General features: G+C 37.6%; 1 protein-coding gene across 1 annotated transcript in view; it reads right to left on the bottom strand.

Annotated features, from left to right (window-relative positions):
- Positions 1-25,889, bottom strand: part of CCDC6 (coiled-coil domain containing 6) — a 48,670-nt gene that overhangs the window by 4,593 nt on the left and 18,188 nt on the right. The window contains exons 2-8 of the mRNA XM_058810237.1: positions 24,355-24,504; positions 17,182-17,310; positions 11,659-11,762; positions 10,214-10,374; positions 7,542-7,698; positions 4,205-4,305; positions 396-520 (exon numbers count right to left, since the gene is read on the bottom strand). Coding sequence (XP_058666220.1) covers positions 396-520; positions 4,205-4,305; positions 7,542-7,698; positions 10,214-10,374; positions 11,659-11,762; positions 17,182-17,310; positions 24,355-24,504 — 927 coding nt within the window. The remainder of the gene's footprint in view (positions 1-395; positions 521-4,204; positions 4,306-7,541; positions 7,699-10,213; positions 10,375-11,658; positions 11,763-17,181; positions 17,311-24,354; positions 24,505-25,889) is intronic.

The following is a 25,889-nucleotide window of genomic DNA, read 5'->3' as shown; positions in this document are numbered from 1 at the left end:
GAGCTTGAAGCAACCTCAGATGACTCATCCGTCAGATGGTGGAGACTAGGAGAAAAATGAAAGCAATGTTTTTACTTCCTGGGATAGGCTTAGTAGCTTAGAACATCACTTTTCACACCCTGCCTGCTGATCCATAAGATGATACCTATTACTGTCCTTAAGATGATAATATATCCTATTCTTTTGCAGAAAACAAGGTTCTCCAAAAAGAATCAGTTTCTGAGGGGTGAAGAGGAAAATCAGGGTTGAAGAAAGCAGCAATAAGTGTCTTGGAGTAAGGAGACAAAAACAAACATTTACAAAAATGTTTTGTAAAAAAGCTTAAGGACAACCAATCATAACTTCCAAAAACCAAACTATATTGGTAACAAGTATTTAGTAATTTCAATACTTACTGTAATACCATGGGATGGTCCCATATGTTGCACATGAAGGCCTGGGGAATTGTAGTAAGACATTCCAGCTCTAGTCAGTGAAGTTGGTGGTGTGAAACCAACTGTGTGACTTGCATATGACAGACCTAAAATTGTTAAAACAAGGTAACATCAACATTCTTGTTTGATATTACAAACTAAAGTGTGAGGGTTTTTAAAAGTTTTTTGGTTTTGAATCAATTATAGCCTAAAAACTGTTAAGTGCTACAGATTAGCCATCTAGAAAACACTAATTGGTACTGAGAAGTGTGATGCAAATTTATTTTCTTTTCCTGTAGCATACTATCACATGTTTCAAACATACACTATACAATGTTAAACATAACTTTTCACTTAAGATAAATGGTGTAAGACTCCCATAGTAACTGAGTTCTAGTCCCTAAGTATTTCCATCTCTCCATGGAGGAAATGGCTCCCTGAACAACATACAGGCTGAAGAAGCAGAAAGGTTGTGCCTGGAGAAGCCATCTAGCACTGGGTCACAATGAGGTTCCACAAAAAAACTGGATGTAGGTGGTTTCCCCAAGGCACATCAGATCTGCACTGAGGCTTCCTTCTCTTCTGCCTCAGCATTTTAAAGACCTTTGGGACAAGGAAATAAAAACACGCTGGGAAATGTTACTAGCTGGACTAGGCTAGCAACTGACATTTAAAATTGCAACTTGTTTTACCTACAATAAAGAAAGCCCAGTATCTAATTCTTTCATCCAAATATTTCCTTTTTGTGAGAACTCAATTATAAAAATGCAGAGTTCCTGTATAGGTCTATTTAACCAAGGGAAAACAGAAACAGCAACTGCCAAATGCTAGAAGTTCACACCTAAAAAGTTCTGAACAGCTTGAGTTTCTCAAAAGAGCACATTTTCCAAAACCTTTTGCTCCCTTCTGCTTTCTGACAAAAATATCATAAGGAAGAAGACAAGACTTTTCTCAGCTGTTTACAATTAGACTCAAACAACTGCTTTGGAGAATAATGACCAGAAAACATTTCTGAAGGCCTATTAAACTTTTATAACACCACACTGGATTTAACAGTTTTCACACTTCAACACTAAACCAATACACAACAATGTCCCTGCAGCAACACCCAGCACCATCCCTGTCTGCATGCACCTGTGTGTTTCTAACTACAAGAGATGAGGCAAAATCTGGATGAGAAAACAGAACAAGCCTCAGATCAATAATGAAGTTATATAAATAAAACTGCCTGTGCTTCCTTCAATTCTGTTTGATTCTGTTACATTGTCAATGTACGTCTGGTGCAAATTACTCCCATGGAATCCCTGCCTCTACAGAGTAACAACAAAATTAATCTGCCTTTTCACTACAAAATCTGATTATCTGTAGAGCACGTGTTATATTTAAGTGCTTTTGTAAGCAACAAGGATAGAAACAAGTCAATGTTCATGGAGGTGACAAGGCAGCCAGTCAGAGGTAAGAGGCCAGAAATAATGGGCAAAACAGAGCCACCTTTGTAACATTGCAATTCTGAACTGCTTTGGAATAATCCAGCTCCACAAGCTCGACAAATGCAAGTCTACATGGCAGCCAAAGAAACAAAACCAGAGCAGTGCACATACATTCAGCACAGTTCATCTCTGCAGCCCCACACATCTATCTAGCAGCAAAGCACAGAACAGTAACTACAATGAAGACTAACTGATAATTAGAACAGCTAATCCCCAGCTGCGTAGGAATAGTAGTAATTACACTATCTTCAAAGTTCTAGAAGATTTCTAGCACATATCACAGTGCTAGAAATCTCAGCAGTATCTCAGCTTCAAAGAATTTTCAAAAGTAGTATCCCAAGCCATACAGGCTCAAAAGACTCTGGGATTCAGAAGCCAGAATGCAATCCATTCAATCAGCTATCCACATGAAATTACAGCATTTCTAACTGGTTACAAATTCTGCTTCCACATATTCAGGGCACGTCATTTCCCAAATGAAATATGCCAAGTCATACAAATACTTGATGCAACATACAGCTGCTTTATTATTCTGTGCTGATACTTCTGGCATCATCTTACTGTACTACTTTAGATACAAAATACTCTCAAAACCTATTTGTTTTCATCCATTACTGCATTAATTTATCCCAGACAGCTCTACAAAATTCCCAACTGATCTCATTAGTTCTCTAACAAACTGCAGCTTCTATTTTTCTGAAGTCTGACACTTCCCAACTGCTGATATTAATTTATCAGATGAAAAGGAGATTAATGCAGCTGCCTGCGCAGACAAGCTGGCCTGGAACATTTACCACACCAAAATTTCCAAACTCCTAAACTCTGTTAGAAATAATAATTTTAGTTGTGCTTCAGAGTGTGTTTCAGCATCCTCTGTCTGTGGGATAAAATTTTCAGTCTTGTATCAACTACTGATGGGAAATCAAGTTCACAGGGAACAAGGAATGCACTTCAGTCTCAGTGTAGGAATAAACTGACAGAGTTCTCCTGCACTGACACATCAGCACTAAACAGGGAGCATTGCTAAATAATGTAAGTTAGCAGGTAATCTGTCCCACACAGAGCTGTAATTTCTGTGTGACTGCAGATCCAACCTGCAGCTGGACACTGCTATAAATGCTGCACACAGAGATCCATGAATGGAGCTGTTCCTCCAGAGCAGCTGCTGGCACAACTACACTTCTGTACACCCAGTTACAGGAAAGGGGTGAGAAAAGGTGAATCATTTTCTTGGTAACACACCTTGACATCTTGGAAGTCAGGTCATTTGGCTCATTTCAGAAATGCAAAAACCTTCTGAAAACTCACAGTCACACTGCTCATCTCTAACACCATAACATGGCTTACGGCCATAGCTGGTCTTCACACATGCAACACCTGGATGAAAACTATTTATAGTCCTTTGAGAAACCTTGAAAATTCAAGGATCTAAAGACATTTATATGTTCTAGCAGACCTGTGTAATAAAATGTCTCATTCCCATCCTGTGTCAACACAGAGCACATCCCATCTGCCTGGCAGGCTCTAGAGGTGAACGTGGGAAAGCCAGGCATGCAAATGCACTTCTTTATGTACAAGGTGTTTGTGAGCACCATGTAATACCCACTGCCAACAGCTTGTAATCAATGTCTAAGTGCAATTTTAAGGGATTTTAAATTTCAGTCAGTAAATGTATTAGTAACACAAATGCATTTCACTTGACTTAAAATATATCCAGTAATTAGAAACTCATAAAATGTTTGTTTGCTTCAGTTATACAAAATATGTGAGATAGGAATTATTAATTTTACAGTTATTGTTTAATAACAGAAAATAGCAGAAGTACAAAAGCCATTTCTCTACTGAAGAGAAATGAAAATTGACTTTTTTTCCAACATGTTTAAAATTAAACTTCTCTAAGAAGTTCTGATTCAGAGCACAATATCAATCTCATTAGTAGTTCTTCATCAGACTCTAGAAATCCATTTGATTTATGTGTCCTGTTGAGCAACTTGTGTGGGAAGGGAGGAGGAATAAAAAGACAGCAAGAGAGAAAAAAAAAGAGCAAAAAATAAATAAAGTTCAAGTGATAGCTACTTAACTGATTTTCATTATCTGTCCACAGATCTGAAATATAGAATATCTAGTCACCATCCAAGAACATGCTGTACTAGAAGACACCTAAGGCAAAACTATTCTTGCATTTATGATGCAGGATTTTTCTCCAAACTAGCTTTGAAAGGCTACTGACCTAAATATATTAATAGGGCACGTTACTATGTGATGCATACAATAATTTTAGAAACTGGGTTAAATATTTACCAGGTGATATAGGTCTGCTAGAACTTGGTGAGGGTGTATAAGGGATAGGACTGGACACAGTGCGAGGTCTTAATCCTTGTGCAGACATCTCATTAAAATATCTAACAAAAAAAGGCAAAGAATAATTAGATCAAACCTTTTCAAATGTGCCATGTTTTAAATGTTTCACTGTGATTTTTTCAATTCCCAAAAGAATCACATTAGGAAGTCATGACAGGAACTCTTGTCATTGCTGACACTGGCTTAACTTTCCATGGAAACAGCTGGACTTCTCTTAGGCATTTGCAGTTAAAACCATGTAAGTTGCATATGATTAAATAGTATCTATTAAGGTCAGAGATGTAAACCATGTCATCCAATCTGACCCATTCTACATTCTTGCACTTCACACATCATTTCTACATTGAACTCAAAAGCTTGGTTGGCTGGAGTGTATCTTCCAGAAAGGCATTCAGCACTAATCTGAAATTGTGAAAAAGGGTGAAGAAATCATTAAAGTACTAACAATTTATTCCAACAGCTGATCAGCCACAGCATTAAAAACATGTCCTGTTTCCTACTTGAATCCCTCTGATCCCAACATTTAAACATTTGCTCATCCCATCTTCTGCCACTGGAGGACAGAGACACTTTGAACCCAGGACCATCCCACTAAAGGTACTTCCAGGCTGTGTTGCAAGACACATCCCACACTTAACTATGATAAACTGAACAGATCAGAATGTGAGGCAAGGCATTTTTCCCCAGCCGCAATAATTTTAGTGATAATCACTTGTCCTTTATTCACTGACTACAGTGAAGCTTCTTCACAGATATCAAGTGCTATATGAAAGAATAAAAATAACACAAATTGCTCCTACTTGTGACTCACTGTTTTTACCTCAAGAGATTTTGTGGAGTTTACCTCCACAGCACTAGGCTGGCAGTCTCAGGTTGAGTTGCTTAGGCACTCTACACTTAGATTTTTCAGTCACTCTCTAGATTAGATGCCCCCCTGCTCACCTTCTCCAGGTGGATGTAAGTCATTGCACATGGGATTCTATTACTAGATTCAGCTGTGCTTCTTTACTGGACACAGCAGAGCAGCAGGCCAAATTTGCTACCTAACAGCCCTTTGACTTACTTGTCCCCTCTTCCACCTGTGTGTTCTCAGGAATTCTTAATAAATGCACTTATTTCTCCATCATAAAAAAAAAAAAAAAAACAGTAACATGGAACAGCATTAAAATTACTCCTATTTGATGGAACTCACAATGACTACTTTGAGGTCTGTCCATAGACTATTAGAAACATATTTTGGTACTGCATCTTGCTGGTTTTTAACCAGGACATTCAGAGTTAACAAGCCACATGCCCTAGCACAGGCAGTACACTCTAGTGATACCAAAGTTGGTTTGAATTTGGGTAGACCTGGCAATAAAAGTAGCTGCAATAGAGAACAACAGAAAACTAACAAACTAATAAATTAGGGTTTAATTAAATATACAAATTTTTAAAAGAGCTACTAGTAGCAAGGTCAGTGAAACTGAACTAAGCTACCTCTGCAACACACAGCAGGCTCCAATGCAGACCAGTGTGTGAGTTCCAGCAAGGCAGCATCTCTGATTTAATCCCCTTGCATTCTACACAGAGTTTCCTCAAAGTCATCCCACTTCCTGCCTCAGGTGATGTGGAACAGCAGCAGCCCACTAACATGTGTCCTAGTTTCAGGCACTACCCTGCTACTCCAAAGAACAGGATGGAGGATTAAGACAAAGCTATTGCTGGTCTGGAGAAAGAGGCTTTGGGAGAGCTGTGTCCTTTACATTCAGGAAAGGATCTCCATTTACAAGCAATAATGCTAATTACATCAGCTAATTATTAATGCTAATTACAAGCTAATTATCATCAGCTAACAGAATGCAACTGAAAGAGATGGATAGCTGACCCATCACCACCATCATTTTTAGGAAGATATAAACTGACAAAAACTGACATTTTAAAATCCTGATTGTACATAGTCCTGCAAGTATTTTGTCTTCTCAGGCTAACTACTAATGCCTGCTTTGTCCCTCACTTTGCTTTCTATTACTTACACTGCAAATACCTGATTTGGAGTTATTCTGTCAGGCCTTTGTAGTACCAAAAAAACCCAAACATGACAATTTCTTAAAAGCACAGAATAGTTAATCAAATTTGCCTGCATCTTCCTGGTTACCACTACTTACAAGTGGGCAGTAAAAAAATTATTAGGTACTCCTCCAATTTTGGATTAATCCTGGTAATTCTCATAGATTTAGATTTTGACTGTACTTCCATTACACTGTAAATAGTGGAAGAAAAGATAAGCCTAATAAGAAAAAATTCCAGCCTCAGAATCTCCTATTTCTAACAATTAAATTTATATAGCATTTGCTACATCTTAATACCAGATGCAATATAGGTCAAGTTGCCTTGGTGTTTCATCAGAATGAACACACTACTTTGACCTTTAAGGGTACTCCTTACCACAAAATATCTGGTACTTTGTTTCTGATAAATTACATCTTATAACAAATATATTAAGGACCCAAGAGGAAAAAGAAATCTCTCAGTATCAGAAAAAATACAAAGCACAAAGTAACTTTTAAATTTATTCTTAAGGACTACCATAAATCCAAAATAATATACAACAATTCAACCAAATAATGAGCATTTGATAAGAACTGAGAATGTTTTATTCAAAATGTACTTAAAATCCTCTTTCAAGATATAACAGTCATGTTTCTATGATATGAGAGAACACTAAAAAGCACAATATAAACCATGAAAGGTTCAAGACTATCTGTAAGGTCAAGGCAAGCAAAGCAGCTTGCAAAAAAGATAAAAAAAATCAAGGATGTTATGGTTTGGACATCAAGGACAACCCAACAGTTCTGGAAATGCTTCCTCTCTCAAAAGTTTTAGACAGTATCCCTTTGTATTTGGCTGAGCACATTTCACTTTCTGCAAAGGACAAATCAGGCCCCACTAAAGAAGCTGTCCCTATCTCACAGAACTCCTTACAGTTACCAATCTGGGGGCAAAACAAAAGTGTTGTGATCAAATTATCCTGATTTTCAACTTCACAGCTGTATTTATTTCAATATATATTATCAAACCCCAAAACAATCTTCAGATATAAATATTTTCTTACTCACTGTTAAAACTAATGCAAATTCTGTACAACATTGATACAATTCCTGGACTATGCTGGAATTTGATATGCATATTAAACCCATATACAAGTTACTTCTAAAATTATTCCATAATATTCAAAAAGTAGTATAAATACTGATAAAGAAGTCCAACACATCTGGATGGCCAAAAGAACACAAACCTTTCATCATCCATTTCTAAGCTGGATTCACTTTCTGACAGTTGTCTGCAGAGAGCTTCCCTACGTTCCATTTCCCTCTGTAACTTTCTTTGAAGTCTCAAGTTTTCTTCTCTCATATGTCGCTCCTCCTCTAAGTATTGTGCCATCTTCTCTGAATCTGAAATTCATAGTTTTGTCAAAAGTTGATTAAAATTCAATTTCTCAGGCAGCCAAGTATGTTGTGCCTAATTTTACTCCAACACTTCAAGATCAAGGTGTAGAAAATGCTCAGGATAGATCACTGAAAATTTTCACCTCTAAGTCATTAGTTCAAAGTCTAATTCAGAATAGTAACTATTAAAATAAACTATTGTTTGACATCAAGTTTGAAAATAAAATGTAAGAAAAACAAACAAAACTCACTACTATGAACCAAAAGTATTTTTTAAAATAAATTTGAAAAGAAAGAAACATTTTATTAAGAAAACATAACTAAAACCATTAAGAAAAAATACTGATTCCTGCTCCATTAAAATAATGCTATTCCACATTTACCAAGATTTTCCTGCAACACACTGAAGAAATTATTTTCAAGGTATACTTTCATTTTGAAGGAGGAAGCACAACACAAGTTCTGAAACTCCAAACTCAAACTTGTATTAAAATTGCTACTTTATATATATTCTACAGCACTCTTTCAATTACACATCTTATCATAGAAACTTGCAACAGAACATTTGCCAATATTAAAATACTACTAATAAAATTGTATTCAATTTTAATATTAAAAGCCAACAAGAGGTCTACTTGGGGCAATTTGAGTTGTCAGTTCTAAACAAGTTCAGCAAACATCACTTAAATGGTCTGGTACCACAGATTATTTAAGGTGACAAAGTCAAATTATGAAAAGTTACAAAGCTTTTTGACAGATTACTTAAATAAAATGCAATATGTGATGAAGATTTATGAGAAACACAATGTATTTTGTGAGATTTTGCAGCATTTAAGCAAGCTTGCAGTTAAATCCCTGACATGAAGAAAACCCAAAACAACTCATCATGCTTTGTCATCACTCCTTTATGCAACAACCTTCAAGGTAAAGAATATTCCTCTTTTAGAGACCTGCTCCCAAACTATTAACAACATGTGATTTATCTCTCTTCTGTGGAAATATTGCCTTTAAGTGCCACTTCCTGAACACTATTATCATACCACACCAGTTCCTAGAAGTGTTTCAGAAATAAAAAATGTAATACAAGTATCAGAATTTCATCAGCAGATTTCATTAAGTACTTAAGAAGAATACTAGAGGTTCTCTAATGACCATGTATTACAAACACCAATCTGAAAACTGCATTTCAGTTTCATCTTCTGCTTGCAGGCTGGCCCATCCACCATTCCTACCAGCTCTGCTATTTGCATTGCAGTTCTGTTTAACCTGTTCACAAAGGGAGAGAGTCCTTTTAAACCAAGCTCTTATTTTCAATGTAAATTTGACATTAGTGCTTTCAATTTTTTACTCTAAATCACAGTAGTTCAAAAAGAAACCACTTAAAAAATAGGGGATACTTGAAATGAAATTAATTAGGCTGGATTTGCACAAAGAGTACTTTTAATCTAAGGCCTTGCTCTTGTTCTGAACTTCAGTCGGTGAAGGCTGCAGTGCAGAATTTGCAAGTACAAAGATTAGCTGTCCTTATCTTCTTTTAACAGCCACAAATTATTAATGCCACAAACTTGTGCACAAGGTCTCTGCAAAAGAGCACTCTTGATCCATCATCACTGTCCTGAAGGAAGACTTCTGCCTTCAGTAATCTCCTTTTCTAAATGGAGGTTGAAATATTCCAGCTGGCCTGGTTGGCCAGAGAGGGCTGATCCTGACTTGTTCTGCATTTGCCCAGATTTTTCTGGCCATGTGCTGAGGTATCTCCCCACTCACCAATTGCACTGCAACGCCACTGACTCAGAACCAGGCAAAAGTGCTGCCTCCCAGACAGGAATTGCAGATTCAGCAGGAGGGAATGAAGGACTGGCACTGCAAAGTGCAAGGGAAGGTGCCAGCAGCCTCCTGGCAGCTGTGCTCAGTGCTCAGCCCCCTCCTGGGCAGGCAGGGCAAAATGCAGCTCCCACTGCTGGCCAAGGGGCCCCAGCCTGCACAACAGGAACCTGTTATGGAACAGCTCTTTATGCCTCAGAGCCATCTTACACAGGAAAGGACACAGCAAATTAATGCTGCTATACTGTGCAACAGCTGCCTCAGGTTGCCACAATCATTAACAAGTGAAACTCTTACATACAGCTGACCTTTATTTCACTAGCTGTTAATTCTTTTGGGTAATTCTTAATTTGCAACATGACCCCTACAAAGTAGGCCATAAATATGTTTTGAAAAATTTGTATATTGAAATACTGCCAAGTTTCCGGAAAAAAAGATAGATACATATTTTTCTGGTACAAAATAGTCAAGGATTATTTTTTTATTCTTTCAGACATCCTTTTATCAAAGCTAAAGAACCCTCTAAACTACAGCACAAATACATCAACAAGCAATAACACTGCAATTACGAAAATGCTGTAATCTGAACCTGCCCCATGTTTTTCCACTTCTACCTTCAATTCAAACTTAAGAAAGTACATATAAAAATCTTACAATGCAAAAACTTGAGAAGATTTGAAACAAGCTGTTTACTCACGCTGTAACTGTGCAGCTCTCAGTTGTTTCTTTAACCTCTCCACTTCATTCTTTAAAAACCTGATATGTCTCATCATATTTTCAGGAGAGTCTATCTCCATTGATATGTCTCTGGGTGATGGTGGAGCAGATACTGGCTGGTCTAATTTCTCCTGCAAAATTCTGTATGAAAAAGAGTGCAAACTTTACCTTCCATTCTAATGAAAACCTCTTGTATCCCAGAAAGCCATTGCAAGGATTCTGAAAGGTATGCAGGGTTTACTTTAACTACTGTCTGAGGGGAGATACATTGGGGAGGAGTTAGAAAGTTTAGTTTTTAATTCAAAATAAAAAAAGGTAAAAAATATTGTCCTAGTAAACTACAAAACCTGCCGTTCACTCAGGCTCAGGTGTTTTCTGAGGCCCCAGCCAAGATTCAGAGGGTCACATTAACATAACAATAGACACATAAAAATATCAGGTATTAATAATCATTAATCATTATTCTCTCCTATTTCCTCCTCAAACTGAGTTCTTGTTATTATAACATTTAAGAGATGGTTGCTTTCATATGTAATTTTAATTTCAGCTGTTCCAATAATATAAAGAGTCACTGTCTTAACGTCTACTAAAGAAGCATTGGGAAGTCTCAATGACATGAGTGCAAACCACTGAGAAAAAGCTCAAGTTTTCTTTAAGCAGATAGGGAAAAAACAAGAGCTTCTCATATCACAAACACAGTAAAATACCCTGAATTTAAAGCTGACTACAAACCAGAAGCTTTAAAAGGAGGCTATCAGCCGTAGAAAAAAATCAATAAATTCCTTCAAGCTTTCCTAGGTAATTTCTTATACTAGTTAGTTTTATCTACTTTAAGCAATCAATAATGTGGCATCATGCTAACAAGGAACTTTTCAACTGCTTCATCTTCCAGATTTTCACAGATCAGACAACTCTTGTGGGACAGAGATGAACATATTTAATCCAGACATGATGTATTAAAAAGTATTGTATTTGCTGGGAATTCCCTGACAAAGGCAGGAATGATGCATCTGACTCCATGTTCTCAGAAGGCTAATTTATTAATTTATAATACTATATTATGCTAAAGAATACTATACTATACTAAAGAATACAGAAGGGATACTTACTAAATGCTGAAAAGATAATGAAAACTCATGACTCTCTCCAGAGTCTCAACACAGCTTGGCCAAACTGGCCAATGAGCCAAAACAACTCACAGCAGAATCCAGTGAAACAATCACCTGTGGGTGAACAATCTCCAAACACATTCCACATGTGAGCACAACAGAGGAGAGGCAAATGAGATAAGAATTGTTTTCCTTTTTCCATGAGGCCTCTCAGCTTCCCAGGAGAAAAATCCTGGGCAAAAGGATTTTTTTCAGAGAATGTGAATGCCACAAAAATCCTCTCCCACAGTAACAAGAGCACTGTAACAACACAAACCGTTTTTCTGCTTCAAGCTTATCCATCCTCTTCCAGAGACGGTTCACTAGTGCTTCTTGTTCCTGCTCCAAAGTGTTCTCAAGGTCAATCTTCTCACGTCTTAGCTGCAGAGGAAAAACAATTACTGAAAATGATGGGCATGGATTTTTTGCAAGGAACTGCCATTAGGAAAGCTCCAACACCATTTTATGTAATGCTTCACAGGAGCAAGGAGAGGGGGAAGAGGAGACACAATTCAGGTACAATGCACTGGAAAAATCGAGATTGCACAGTTGTTATCTCCTTAACACAAGTTCTTCTCAGAAAACTTGTCCCTGGCCAATAAGCAAGAACATAAGCCCTGGATATGCAGGCACTGATGACTTATCAACCTTATTTAAAGACCTCTCCTATACCATGAATCTGTGAAATTCAAACTGAATTTACTGTTCAGTACACCAATGTTTAATATTTTGAAAAGTTGTAGATGTTTTTCGTGGAAGAACCACAGTTAAGTAATCCAGAAATAGAAGAAAAGCCATGTTTGCCTTGTGCGCCTAGTGTTAGGTAAAGGACATAACAATATTAAAGAAAAAGTTACATGAGCTGCCTTAGGTGTTACTGTATCAATCCTTGCTAGCAAAACAAATGTAATTCTATCTAAGCAAAGGTTTTATAAAATTAAAAGCTTAACTTGCCATTAATCACTTTCACTTACTGTGTGAACAAGCATTCTTAAATCTACTACAAGTTAATAAAACATATAATGCAAAACCTTATACTCTGAAGTTAATAAAAGAAGATACAATGTAGACCCACACAGGAAGATACCTATTATTGGTGTTTATGCAGAAATACAATGCAAGTATTACTAAGAAGAGAATATTAAGAGGCACAGCTGATCTTACTCTGTAGCAATACAACTGAACTCAAGAAGTTGTCAATAACAAATATTTGAGAACAGATCAACACCTTTACAGGCGGAAAACAGCATGGAAGCATTTTTCCAAGCCAAGCTTAGTTAACACCACTTTTCTGCTGGACAAATTATCTTACATTAGAAAATGGAAAGACTGAAAACAGACATAAGCATTTGCCATTTATTACATCACTGGCTGAAGGGCTGTTGCAGCATCTAAATCTGTAAACTATTAGTGCTAACCACTAAATTAATGGTGAGAAACCCAAACAAAATATAAACTTACACACTTCAGGTACCAGTGCAAGTTTAATGAATGTACAACTTTCTTCTTTAAAGGTTAGAGGAATTAGTTACTGTGAGCAGAAGCAGACATATGCTGATGAGTAATAGGGAACATACTTAGAAACACTGTCTGGCAAATCTTTCCATGTTTGAGTTTCCAGATGTACACTAACAGCTCAGGGAACCTACATCTCAATAAAAGAGAAGTCAGGAGCAACATGCCTCAGCCTCACCACGAGGATGAGAATTTGGATCCTGAGCTACACTTTGTTCCCCACATGGCTGAGGTGGAGTGGTAGAAGAGCAAGGGGCTCAGCCCCAGGAGCACAGGGCACTGTGCCTCAGGGCTCCCCAGACAGTCTGGCCAATGCCTGGGGCTGGGAATGTGCAGAGGGAAGCAACTACACAAAATGTCCTGGCAATCTGCACACTGTGCTTCTACATTAGCAAAACCCAGATCTCCCCTACATTGCAGTTAGCTAGATAATCACATGATGAAAAAAGTGTTAGTGCATTGTCGCAGACATTTCTCCACAGAAATCCTTTCTTTCGGATTTCTGTGTCTTCGGGAGGCCAGAGGCCTCCGAAGACAAGGTAAACAATTATTACCAGCTGCTGGGGAATGCAACAGGGGCACCTATTTTGATTGGTGATTGGTTCATGTTTTATGTTTATAATTAAGGGCCAATCACCAGTGCAAGCCAGGGGACTGAGTCCTTGGCCACAGCTTTGTTGTGGATTCTTTTATATCTATTCTTAGTCTAGCCTAGCTGCTCTGCAAACCTCTCTCTCTATATTCTATTAGTATAGTAATAATGTATTATATATAATATCTTAATAAATCAAGCCTTCTGATTCAAGAAACAAGATTCACCGTCTCTCTATCACCAGCCGTGCCCACTCAGGCGCGGTAATAGTGCATAATAATGTTATGATCTCTGCAGCAATGGCTTTTGCATTATTTCAATACAGCATGGCTTAGATTCACCTGCTCTTAGTCTTTTTACAACTATGTTTTGATCTAGCAACAAACAAACCCACAAGAACATACAGGTGAAAAGAAATCCGTATCTTTTAATGGTAGGAAGAAGAGCACACTGGAATTTAAAGACAGAGTGAATTATTTATAAGCCTGGATTTGAAAAATCTCAGATTACATTTAGTATTATAGCAACCATCACCAAGGCAGTGGAGTCCACTAATTATAAATCTGCTTGTAGGTGAGCGTGCACAATGGCAAAGTCAAACCATCAGCAACAATACCCAAATACGTCTTGTGTTGTGCTCTGAAGCTGCTCTGACAAAGCACCAAAGAAACCAGGTGAAACAGATCTAGAATATCCAGCAGTATGAAAACACACTGGAAACAAGGACCATGACAACTGGCACAACACTTATGACAAGGAAAGTTTCTCCCACTGTCAGGATTTTAAAGTTTGGAGGAAGAACACCCTGAATGGCACCTACAGCAGAAGCAAGTGGAGCATCCTGTTGAGAGCTGGGAATTCAAAGAATTGGTGTATTTGGCTTGGTCCTCAATAGTTTCAGGTGAACTTTGAAATGTACTCCAGTCAATGATTTTTTAGCAATGTGGTAATATTCTGAAATAAAATGAGCAGGATGGGATTATGCTCAGGACTAAGTCAGTAGCTCTGTCATACTAGGGTCACTCTACAGAAGTTCAGTGCTAGATTCTAATCAAGCATCACCCGATTTTGATCACTGAAACAAAGAAGCATTGCTTGCTTTTCAGACCATCTCTTCAGAGGAAAAGTAAAATTCCTTTTAACCTTCCTCACCACCAACTTGTGTTTCTTCTTACTCTCTCTCTCACATGCACTTACTTTACTTCAAAATGCAGCTAAAATATCCATTTAATGTGTATTTCTATATTATTGATTTGTCAACTGTCTTGCCAACTTATTAAAGAGCACAATTGTTCCCTCCTGAAATGGAGGTTTTCCAAATCAAAGTTGAATTTGCTCATCTCTGCCTAAGCCCACTATCCCAAATTTTACTTCTCTGCTTCTCATCTCCACCTTGCCCTTTGTAGCTTTAATTCTCTGTTGCTTTCCAAGAAAATATTTCCCAAAGATTTTTCCATCTCATGTTTCTTCTACTTTCAAAGTAGACACAGGAGATGATTATTATAAGTTTAGCTGTTATTTCTCATCTCCTAACTGCACCAATTCTAGTTTCTCACTGCACTGTATGAAATAGAAAAGCAATTAAAAATAGTAACAGCAAAGTACACACACTTGACCTCTGTAGGGCAATCCTGACAGCTATTTATTTCCTATCAAACCACTGAACTGGAACACAGAACATTATTGCTCGTTTTAACTGAGTCATTCAGTTAATGAAATAGTCACATGCTGTAAATTTCTTCACCATTTGCCTTCAGAAAAGAATGCTCTGTTGACTTAAAGCTGACTTAAGAAATTATTTTAGGTCACATTTGAAACCTAAGATCCAATTTAGCTTTTATTAAGGAATACTGTTCTATGCAACCAGAAATCAGCTACCTCCTGATCACCTGTGGTATAAGCAGTTCAGATGAAAAAAAGGAAAGGAGAAACAAAGAACACAAAGCACAGATAATTCACTCTCTCTATTTTAGAAACAACATTTTAGTGAACATATGCTGTAATTATCTGCTCACTGACTAGTGACAGATCTCAATGTAGCCCAGTTTAAAGCACTGGAGTTCTCCTTCCAAGCCCTGTTTAACAGGTGTTCTGATGGTTGTGCTGCAGATTGTCACAATCTCTCTTCCTTAATTCTCTCTATGTGCAATGAAGGCAACATTGAGTCTCCTCACAATTTTGGGTTGTTTCTTGCTAGGTACAGCACATGCCCCAAGGCTGCTGCTTCAGCTGGTTAATTAGCACAATCAGCACTTTTAATTAGTGTGAGGAAAGAAAGGGTACTGAAGCCCTAACTAACCTGATATTTACTCTACCTTACTGTGAGAGAAAACAAAGGCATACAGTGAATTACACTAAATTCACATGGAATTTCTAAGCAAGACTGACAGGTAAATTTTACCATCTTCACAAAGTTTTCAATGCCAGGTACTAAAGACCTTTGTGCATCTGTGCTTTTTGAACAGTGTATCACTGACATTTAGATGCAGCAACAAGTTTCAAATTTTATGATTTCACAAGTCAGTCTGTCCAGAATGAGACAAAAATAATACCATGAAGATTTCAGCCATGGCTCATGCTAACATTTCAAAGACTGCCACAGCTTAGTATGTTAAGCTTACTTTGCATTTTGATTAAGTGGCAGCCACCACCACCTTGTGGCTAAGAGAGTTATTTCAACCTCATGCTAATTTCCATGCTGGGTAAGGATTTGTTGGTAACTACATATTCCTACCTTTTATTTTTCAGTTTGTTCCATAGGTCTCTCCATATAAATGTTACCATGAGAATCAAGATCACTTGATCATTTAGATAGCCATTAACTAATTTATCCATGCCAACAGAAAAAGGAGACTCATACAAAACTGGCAACAATTCAGATTACCAGCAACCAAAAAAGCTCCACAGCAGAAGAAATCACAGAGATAACACATTATATTTACATCACCTGAATTACTGGACCTGCACGTACCAGAAAATGTGGAGTCCTTTAACAAGCCTAAAGGTTTCACCAGTTTGCCATTTAAGTCAAAAGGTCTCCTACTGACACCACTGAGATGCTTTGATGCAGATGCCTAAAATCAGACATGAGCACCCCCAATGTCTAAACATCCTGTGGAAACACAGCCAAACAAGGGGTGTTTTATCTCTGCAATCTTCATGACTGCCTGGGGAGAAAGGGAGCTGGATGCAGTCTCACTTCAAGGCTTCTGAAGGATACACACAGCTGACAACTCACAGATAGCTGTGCTATCCAAGCTGCCACCAAAAGGCGACCTAGAGCACAGCCAGACCACAAACAGATCATTTACTACTGTGCTTAACACCACCAGAAGTGACAGTCTTTTCTCACCAGCAGCATGAGTGGAAGATGATGAACAGCAACAGGCAGCATTATTTACAAAACTGCTGCATTTGCAAAAGTCACTGCTGTCCAGCAGACATGAAGGCCCACACAAAGGGTACTGTAACAAATATACTATAGATACTCAGATATAATGGCCATGAAAAAAACTAATCCAAGTTTCTCACAATAAACTATGTTACTTTTCTATTGCTTTGGAAGCTGAACTGACTTTTCTACATTCTCAATACTGCCCAGTTTCTTACATGCTTAAAACATTAAGTCAAATCTAAGACAAAAGAAAGACTCGGGTTTTTTTCAGTCATATAATGGTGCAATGAAAGAGTTACCTGCTCCAGGGTGAGCTGCTTCGAAATTGTATCATTTTCCAGTTTCTTAATCTTCTTCATCAGTTTGTTCACTTGGAATTCTTGTTCCTGTTCTAAATGCTGCTCCAGTTCAGCTTTCTCATGTTGCAGCTAAAAATTCAGGAGACATGTAAATATTTTAAACAAATAAAAGCATGAACTTATGCACCTTTTATATATTTATTCACACATTTATTCCTCCTCCATGTTAAATTCTCTACTGATGCTTCTCAAAAAACTTCAAAATGCACAACCCACCTAACAGTTCTTCAAAAAAGGGCATTTTAAACTGTGCTGCATATTTACAATGCACAGAAAAGTAACTTCCAACTATTGAATTCAGTCAAATTAAAATAGATTATTTTATATACTATATATAATGTATTATAGACATTTCCGAAGTAAAAATCTATCATAATGTTCAGAAAAGCATTAATTTCAATCCAAATGCATCATCTCAAAAACACCCAAAGCACAAACTGCAGGTCTGAGCACTTCCTTCTCCAGGCAGCTGAAAGCTGAAAATTGTGACCGAAATCATACTAATGAAATTGCTGTGCAACTAGTTTACAAACCATAAAAAAAATTTCTAATTTATATTCCTATGCTATTAAAATCAAACTGTCCTGATGACATAAAATTACTGGTTATTTCAAATCAACGTTGTATGTTTTCTTAATATTGAAAGGGTTTTTTTCATTTAATATGTCCAATGGAGAAGAAAAATTTAACTCTCAAGCAGATGGAATCAAAAAATCCTCCTCATTTTAACATAAAGTACGGCTTGGAGTAGAGTCTTTGTGAGACAGGGATCCAAGTCTTCCTGTGGATAGAACAGCGTGACTGGCACCACGGTACAAACACGTGAACCTGCCTCAGGAAAAAGCAAATGTCACCAACACACAATGGTATCATTACATTGTGTTCTGACCATCCACTGACAATTGCAAGCACCTTTTTCCACCGGCTTATTTTGTCTATGCCAGTTCTTCTGGCTAGCACATAATCTGTAAGATCACAGTGTCAAATGTGTGAGGAAAAGCTGAGGAAATGGAGACACCTTGGAGTCATGGACACAAATCAAGGTTGCTGGATAGACACAGGGAAGGAATAGACTTGGATTTTGAAACAAGCTAAAATTGCTCATTAGTTAATTCAGCTCCTTTTGCTCCTATTTAGAGACAAAATGGTCTGTGCAGCCTGGCAGAGAGGTCAAGGCAAAAGGCCCAGAGAGGAAGAAGAGCAACGGGCAGACAGCAACTACTTGGCAATATACATATGGGAAAAGTTTGGGGTTTGTGTTTTCAGGGCTTGTCAATGCTGAGATCTGTTTTTTCACAATTTAAAACAAATACCAGAACAGCAAACTCATAATAGAAAATATTTACTTCATTTTACAAGGAAAGAGAAAAATATTATTTACACCCCCAAAATATATGAGTGATGTCTGTCACTTATATAGGGTAAAATAATTTTTCCCTTTTATTTTCTTTGATGACAAAACCAAACCAAAACAATAAAAAATCAGTTATTGATGAAACCTTAATGCTGAAGAATAGAATTGCTAACAATTAGAAAATACTCCCTGGTACAATACAGGTGGATAGTGTCTATTTCACTTAGTAAAGTAAAAGAGTTTTTCCCAACTGCTTTGAATTATATGCAATTATAGTAACAATAGTCTACAGATAACATCTGCCAGCTATAGAGAAGGAAAAATGTGTTACAAAGCGTCACCTTGATGCCAATGTCTTACAGACCTTGAATTGCATATGAAAACAGAAGGAGAATTTTCAGCTCTGTAAGATTAGAGATGGGTTTGGTGCAAGAGAGACAGTGATTAGTCTGAAGTGAGAATGGGGCTACCCAACACAAAGCTTAGCAGCAGGACTGTGTGCCTCAGCTCACTTAAGTTCTAAACAACTACAGCAATACTTTCTCTCTGCTGAAACACGTGTCCTCATACAATGCAGGGCCACGTTTGCCTTCCTTCCTTCCTGTACTGGCTTACTTCTGGGATAGTGGGAAGTGTTTTTATGAAGTAATGGAGCCAATGGATGAAGTTCCCCTTAGAAAATGAACCCTCATTTATCCCCCAGACTACGGCCTTGTACAATCTATTTTTAGGTAATCCAGGCTCTCAAAAGTTGTCCACTTCTTCCCTCACTGCATCCTGAAAGTCCTATTTATTAACAATTTTGTATCAGCAGTTTGCCTCCTCTTTATGTCCAGATGTTCATCAAATAATTGATAGATGAGCTGGCTCTGTTTATTCAGCACAGTCCCATTAGCATCCTTGAGTTGATGCATGGTATTTTGGGAGCAGGAAGAGTAATAGCTTATGTTTACAGGCTCACAATTTTTTAAAGAATTGTCAAGAATCAGACTTACATAAGAAACATTTCTGTACAGACATCCAATTACTTACCTTGCCTGACTACACATGCTATTATCCTGGTATGTTTTAATATCTTACTTTCAAGGACAACTACTTGGACCAATCTGCACTTCAAAAATATAAGGGTGTTGAAAGAAAATCTGAATTTGATTTTGAAAAGGACTGGTCTCCAATTTAAAGCAACTGACTTTGTAAGATTAAACGATATTAAAAATAAATTCTTCTTTGGAGCAGCCTTGTTTCACAAGTAGTAAATTTTCAAGATTTACTACTTTAAGTTTCAAAACAGTAACTCAACAGGTCCATGTCCACCACTGCAAGAACTGAGCCTGCATCAAAACACTTCTCATGATATTCTGCAATATACTGCTACCATTCTATAACGACTAGCAATTGAGGATGGTATAAAAAACATTTTCCATGCTTTTTTAGAGACTTCATCAGGTAAACAAAAATATAACTACATGAAGTACATAGGAAAATATCATAAATATTTATAAGGCTTATAAGAACTTTATCAGGGATGCATGTGATAAAAATCTTCTGTTTACTCTAAGATCTCTGTTGAGATGTATGTGCTCCTTCATTTCTGCAACACTCAAACTAGACAATTAATAATTATTCAAAACAAAGGAAATCTATCTAATAAAATTGTACATTCATTCATTTGGCTTGTAGAGACAGTGAACGTTAGAGTTATAACAAGATATTTTTAAGCAATGGCATGGCACCAGAAAACAGTGTTATTCCAGTGGAAACACCTTCTTTTATGTGCTACCATGCCTGTTTAAATCAGTCTAGCATATAGTAAAGGGTTTCAAAATTAATTTCTGATATTGCAAACCTGATGGCAGCCTGTGATTTATAACAGTAATGCACATGGGATTGGGGGGTTCTTGCTGGCTGTCAGGAGGAGCACTGCAGCTCTGGCAAGCAGCTCCCACATTCAAAATGTTTTAATGTTCTGGGAGCTCATTCCAGAGGCCAGGCTGAATGAGAGGCATAAACCCCTGCAACTGTGACAAACAAAGGTCTGACAAAGCAACAAACACACAGGCACTGTGAAAAATGTCCCTCTGCTAGGTGCCTTTCAACAGAGTAATACAGCAGTAATTTTGAAACGGGCACAGAGCTGTAAATACTTGAAAAAGAATACTCTCACTTGGGAGAGTGCAAATCATATGCAGTTTAGCAGAAGTACCTCTCCTTGGTTCCAAAATGCAAAGTTTTAGACAAAACAACAGATTTATATGCAATTTTTTCCCTTACTCATACAAAAAGCAGGAAGCCACTTGATGTACAACATCTGACAGCATGAATGCTCTAAGTCTAGTGCCAGGTCAGACCAACACTGCCTGGCAAACCCAGAGATTATGGGTTAATCCCAAAGAACAGTGGAGCAACCAACTGGAGACTCCTGTATTCCTGGGTCAGTCATTATTCAAAGTCTGCATCTAATTTAGCTAGAATTCCCTGCAGAGCAAAGATGCCAAAAATGGAAGTGGGCATTTATGAGTTCATTATTCTCCTAATAAAATAGAATTGCTACACTCTAGTGAGTAATGGTAAGTATTGGCACCCATACATTTCAGGAAATTAAAAAAAAAAGGAAATTATAATTATCTTACCTTCCTGGTCTAAGAAATCGTTAGTCAAGAATGTAGTCCTACATCTGTATGATGGGAAGACTATTCAATTACAGAAAAGGTGCTCTAATAAACTCTAAACTGACCATGTGATATGTGCCAATAATACCCTCTTTGCAAACAATGAGTTTGTTTAGTTTCTCTTCTCCAATTTTTAACCTGTTGTTCTATGTGGGTATAATTTCCAGGGTCCAACACTGAAGAATCAACAAATAATCTTCAGACAACAGATAATCTTTCAGAAAACAAAAAACATCAAGTACTATTTTCAGCTGTTTGCTGTTTAAAAAAGTTGCCTGCAACTCATCAATATTCTAATGTCAATTTACTAAATCCATGATCTCTGAAGAATTGAAAAATTACTTTCATGGAAACAAACAGTAATATTGAAATGTTCCCTAATTCTACAGGTAAGCAAGCTCTTTAGTGGAAGGAACAATTTCTTCTGTATCATTTATAAGCTGCTAACCACATTACTGATGTTTAGGAGACTAGATTGATATCCTGGTTTTGTATTTCACAGCAATTTTATCACATCAAAGACATAATCAAGCCATGGAATGAGATCTGCATTCAGCATACACACAAACAGAAAAACAGCTTTAATATTAAACTGTTTGCTTTAAAACAAGTTTTCCACCTGTACTGCAAGTCTTGAGCCACTGTAAATGTATGAAAAGTCATCCAGAAGTATGGAAAAAAGAATCTGCTGACCAGTGAAGGGAAGGGTTAATAACACCTTAGCATATGCCATAAACAGAAACACCACTGGTGCCTAGGCACAAGCCACAAAAGTTCCAGCTCTGGCCTTGTGGAGGAGCATTGATATAATCCTTATCTCCTCTGGGCACTGAAGTTTTCAGGTGAACCTCTAAGCAAGAAATTCCACGCCACTCATCCCTCATAGGCAAACCACCAACACCACCAGGATGCTGACAGCTGTTCTCTTTTTCTCTTTTACCTGGATTATTATTCAGACAGGACAAACTCACAATTTACTCTCAAATATTGCTACCTAATGGTGCTGAGAGAAATCACACAGCTTCAGGATGAACAATTTGGAACACAGCTGCATTTATGAACTGCTGTATTTTGAAACCTTCTGGTTGACATAACCATATTTATCAAAGGCTTACAGCAAGGCCACATGGAATGAAATCCAAGGCTGCAGGTGGGGATCAGAATTTTACCTCCATACTCTTGTAGGTATGGCTATACAGCTTTTTCTTTCAGCACAAGCCTGCAGCTTGCCTGCTGAAAGCTGGGCAGTATCTGTGGGATGATGTTGAATCCACAACTGAGGATTTTCTCCAGATGCTGCACAAAAGGTGAGAATAACTCCAGCTTTATGTTTGCATTCTGTTTCAGATGCTTCTCTGCATCTTTCTCTCACCAATGAGAATGAAGTTGTACCCATTAAGGGTTTCCAACAGACAAACAGCACAATCCCCTTGCCTTGTTTCATACATAACAAGCCAAGCATCCCTTGGCCATCTTTTTCTTTAACCTGGGGCAAAAGTCAAAGGATAGTTTCTAAATGCCCATAACAAAAAAAAAAAAAAAAAAAAAAAAAAAAAAAAGGTACTTTTAGGTTGACAAGAAGTTTATATTTCTCTTTGCAAACCTATTTTGCCTAATTTTAGCAATTTAAGAATGCTACTTAAAAAAAAACTGTTAAAACAATCTCATTCTAGGGAAAAGGGTAACCATATTTGAAGCAATTACTTGATACAACAATTTACTTGCTGTAGAACTTTGTGGCACAAATTTCTGTCCAAGGTCATTATATGACTTCAAAACCTTTCAAACAAATCAGGTGTAATCCATGCTTTTACATTTAAAGTAAGTTTTGGTTTCCTCTTTATAATGTATACTACAGTGCCACATAACCTGGTTCTGTAACAGATTTCTACATCTCCCTTTCAATTAAACAACATTGTTCAGTGCACCATTTCTCCCTTTACTGCAAGAGACTTCAGTGGAAAGCTTTTTCTGTAGTGATATCCACATCTTACTTCAATTAGAAAAGAACAGTTGATACCCCTATTTTACTGCCATCTGCTTCTCTGTTTTTAATGAAAATGTATGGCTTAGAAATCAAACATGTCTCTTACTCAGAAACATCCTTGTCACTCCTCAAGAACAGCAAGGGGAAGTAGTAATACCAAGTAAGGGATATTTTATCCTGCTACTGAGCTTCCTGTGTGATAACAGGCACCAAAGAGACAAAGTGAGAGAAGGCCCAGTTTTCAGTGACAAAAGCACCAGATGGGATTAGCTCTGCTGGTGTTTCCAAATACTGCATTTCCTAACATGCCTTCAGTCTCCAGCTGCAGAACACAGCAATGCTTACAACATACAAATTAGCTCCTTTTGAAGTGCCTGGTTTTTCATGACAAAGCTTAGAACTGATGGCATGGAAAAAGCTCAGGCAGATCACATTAAACACTCCCCTAACTCAGCACCCTGTCTCCCACAGGAGCCAACAGCAGGTATTCAGGCAAGACTGTGAGAACAGAGCAACCATGTAGAACACTTCCAACAAATACTGAACCACTTTCTAAAAATTAGCAACTTAGGTAATGGAAAGAGGTTTCTCTGCCACAATTGGCCCAGCATCTTCAAATTTTTACTTTTACCATCAAACTGATGTGTTTTAATTCAATAGGAGCAAGAGTTTTGTTACAAGTACGGACAAATTTGCATTAAAAGTTCCCTTCGAGCATTGCTGCACATTCTTGTATATAAAGTTTAATCTTTCAGGACTTGTGTTAAGAATCAAATACTCCAGAAAAGAAAGTGTCTTTCACTAACATTTTAAATTAATCAGTAACTCTTGTCTGGAAGGCAGATGACATTTACTGCAAGCTATACCCATTTTTGCATCATTATACAAACTTTCAGGTTCTCAAAGTTGAGTTCAGAGATGCAAACTTCAAAGCAACACATTAAAAAGAAAGGTCACTCACTACACTTCTTGTACTTTGCTTTTATCAAGTGTCAGCTTTCCAACCTGCCCACTTCCCTCAGAGTGCAGACACAAACACAAAAGTTCAGTCACCAGTCAGTCCTGAGGCTCCTGGAAAAAACATCAGTAAAGGCACCAATTACCTGCATCAGTTTTCTTGAGAGCTCATTAGTGAGAAATTCCTCTTCCTTTTCATAGTTTACTGCAAGTGTTTCTTTTTCTTTCTGCAGAGCTTGAATCTTCTTAAACAGAGTATTACTGATGAATTCTTCTTCCTGCTCTGCCCTTGCTTGCTGTGAAATAAAAACATAATTTTGAGAAAAAAGGGAGCAAGTTTCCTTTCAAAACAGCTGCAATTATTCAATTCCCCTTTAAATGCCTATCATCCTAGAGGCCTGTAGGCTGGACCTAAGTGCTGTTACCAACCCCTTCTATAAGGTTTAGCACCTTTTTTCATTTTTTGTTTTCAACCTTTTGACTTGAGAAACTGCCCTGGTGCTTTAAAGTAGCCTCCTCCCAACCAAATGCACAAACTCCTCAACCTTACAAACTTTATAAAAGCATTACAGACTCAGACAACTATTTTTACCTACTCTATGCCTGAAAAGGAGCTCCTGTCTAAATGTTCTCCATTACAAGCTCAGCACAGCTCAGACGGCTGCATGCATCACTGTGCCCCCTTTTCAGACCCCCTAGACTGAGCTCTGCTTTCCAGGAGTCAAATAATGCTCCTCTTCTTTCACCCCGATATGCAGAGCCACAGGCAGCACAGCTCCTCTCACAGGAATTCCTACCCCACCACCAGGAAAACAGCTGTGATTCCTCCACTGCTAATCCACTACATACAACAGCAACTCACAAAAATGCCATGGGGCTTTAGCTTTACTCCAAGCTACTCTGGAAATCTTCTCCACGCAGAATTACTACAAGTGACAATTTCCATTTCAGCTTACTGCACCCTGCACTGCTCCACAGAAAGCCAGCTTGGGACACTGCTCTCTTGCATTCCCTACAGTTTACATGTTTGTATGGTTTTAAGCATAAAGGTGATAAATGGAACATAAAAAGGATCTTTTGAAAGCCTGCTCTGAAAGGCCATGAAGGGTACTTCAAATGGGCAAATGAATGATCACAGCTACAAATTGGTACAGCCAACTCTTAATGCCACAGTTCAAAGCCTAGAACAACCAAATGACAGAAATACTGCATTAAACCAATGAGGCAAGTTAGTGCTAGGAGTGATTTTATTCCCTGCAATAAAACCCATGACTTGAACTGCACATAAGTGATTTGCCCTGATTCTAATAAAATTACACCAGCTTATAGCTTATGCAAACATTCTGCAAGCTTTATTTCAGTAAACTTAGAGGAAAATTTAAGAACAGAAACAGACACATTACTGAAAGCTTATCTTCCATAATCCTCTGCCCAAAATGTGCCAAAATAACAATCTCTTTATACTTATTGCACACTGGAAAATGCTTGAAAGATTTCATTATGTCAGTGATCTTTTAACTGGAATGATACATTCCCTAGTGGTCCAAGAGCCAATTACTTAGACACCTTCAACATCTAGGAGAAAAGTTAATTAAAGAACATAACTGTCTTTCAATCTGGTGAAACAATATGACAATTACAAATTTTCCTCGTGGTATCACCAATATCATAAAATCTAAAG

This window comes from Ammospiza caudacuta, chromosome 9 (assembly GCF_027887145.1).
Source record: "Ammospiza caudacuta isolate bAmmCau1 chromosome 9, bAmmCau1.pri, whole genome shotgun sequence".
NCBI classification, from domain to species: domain Eukaryota; kingdom Metazoa; phylum Chordata; class Aves; order Passeriformes; family Passerellidae; genus Ammospiza; species Ammospiza caudacuta.
This window is presented reverse-complemented; position numbering and strand designations above follow the sequence as displayed.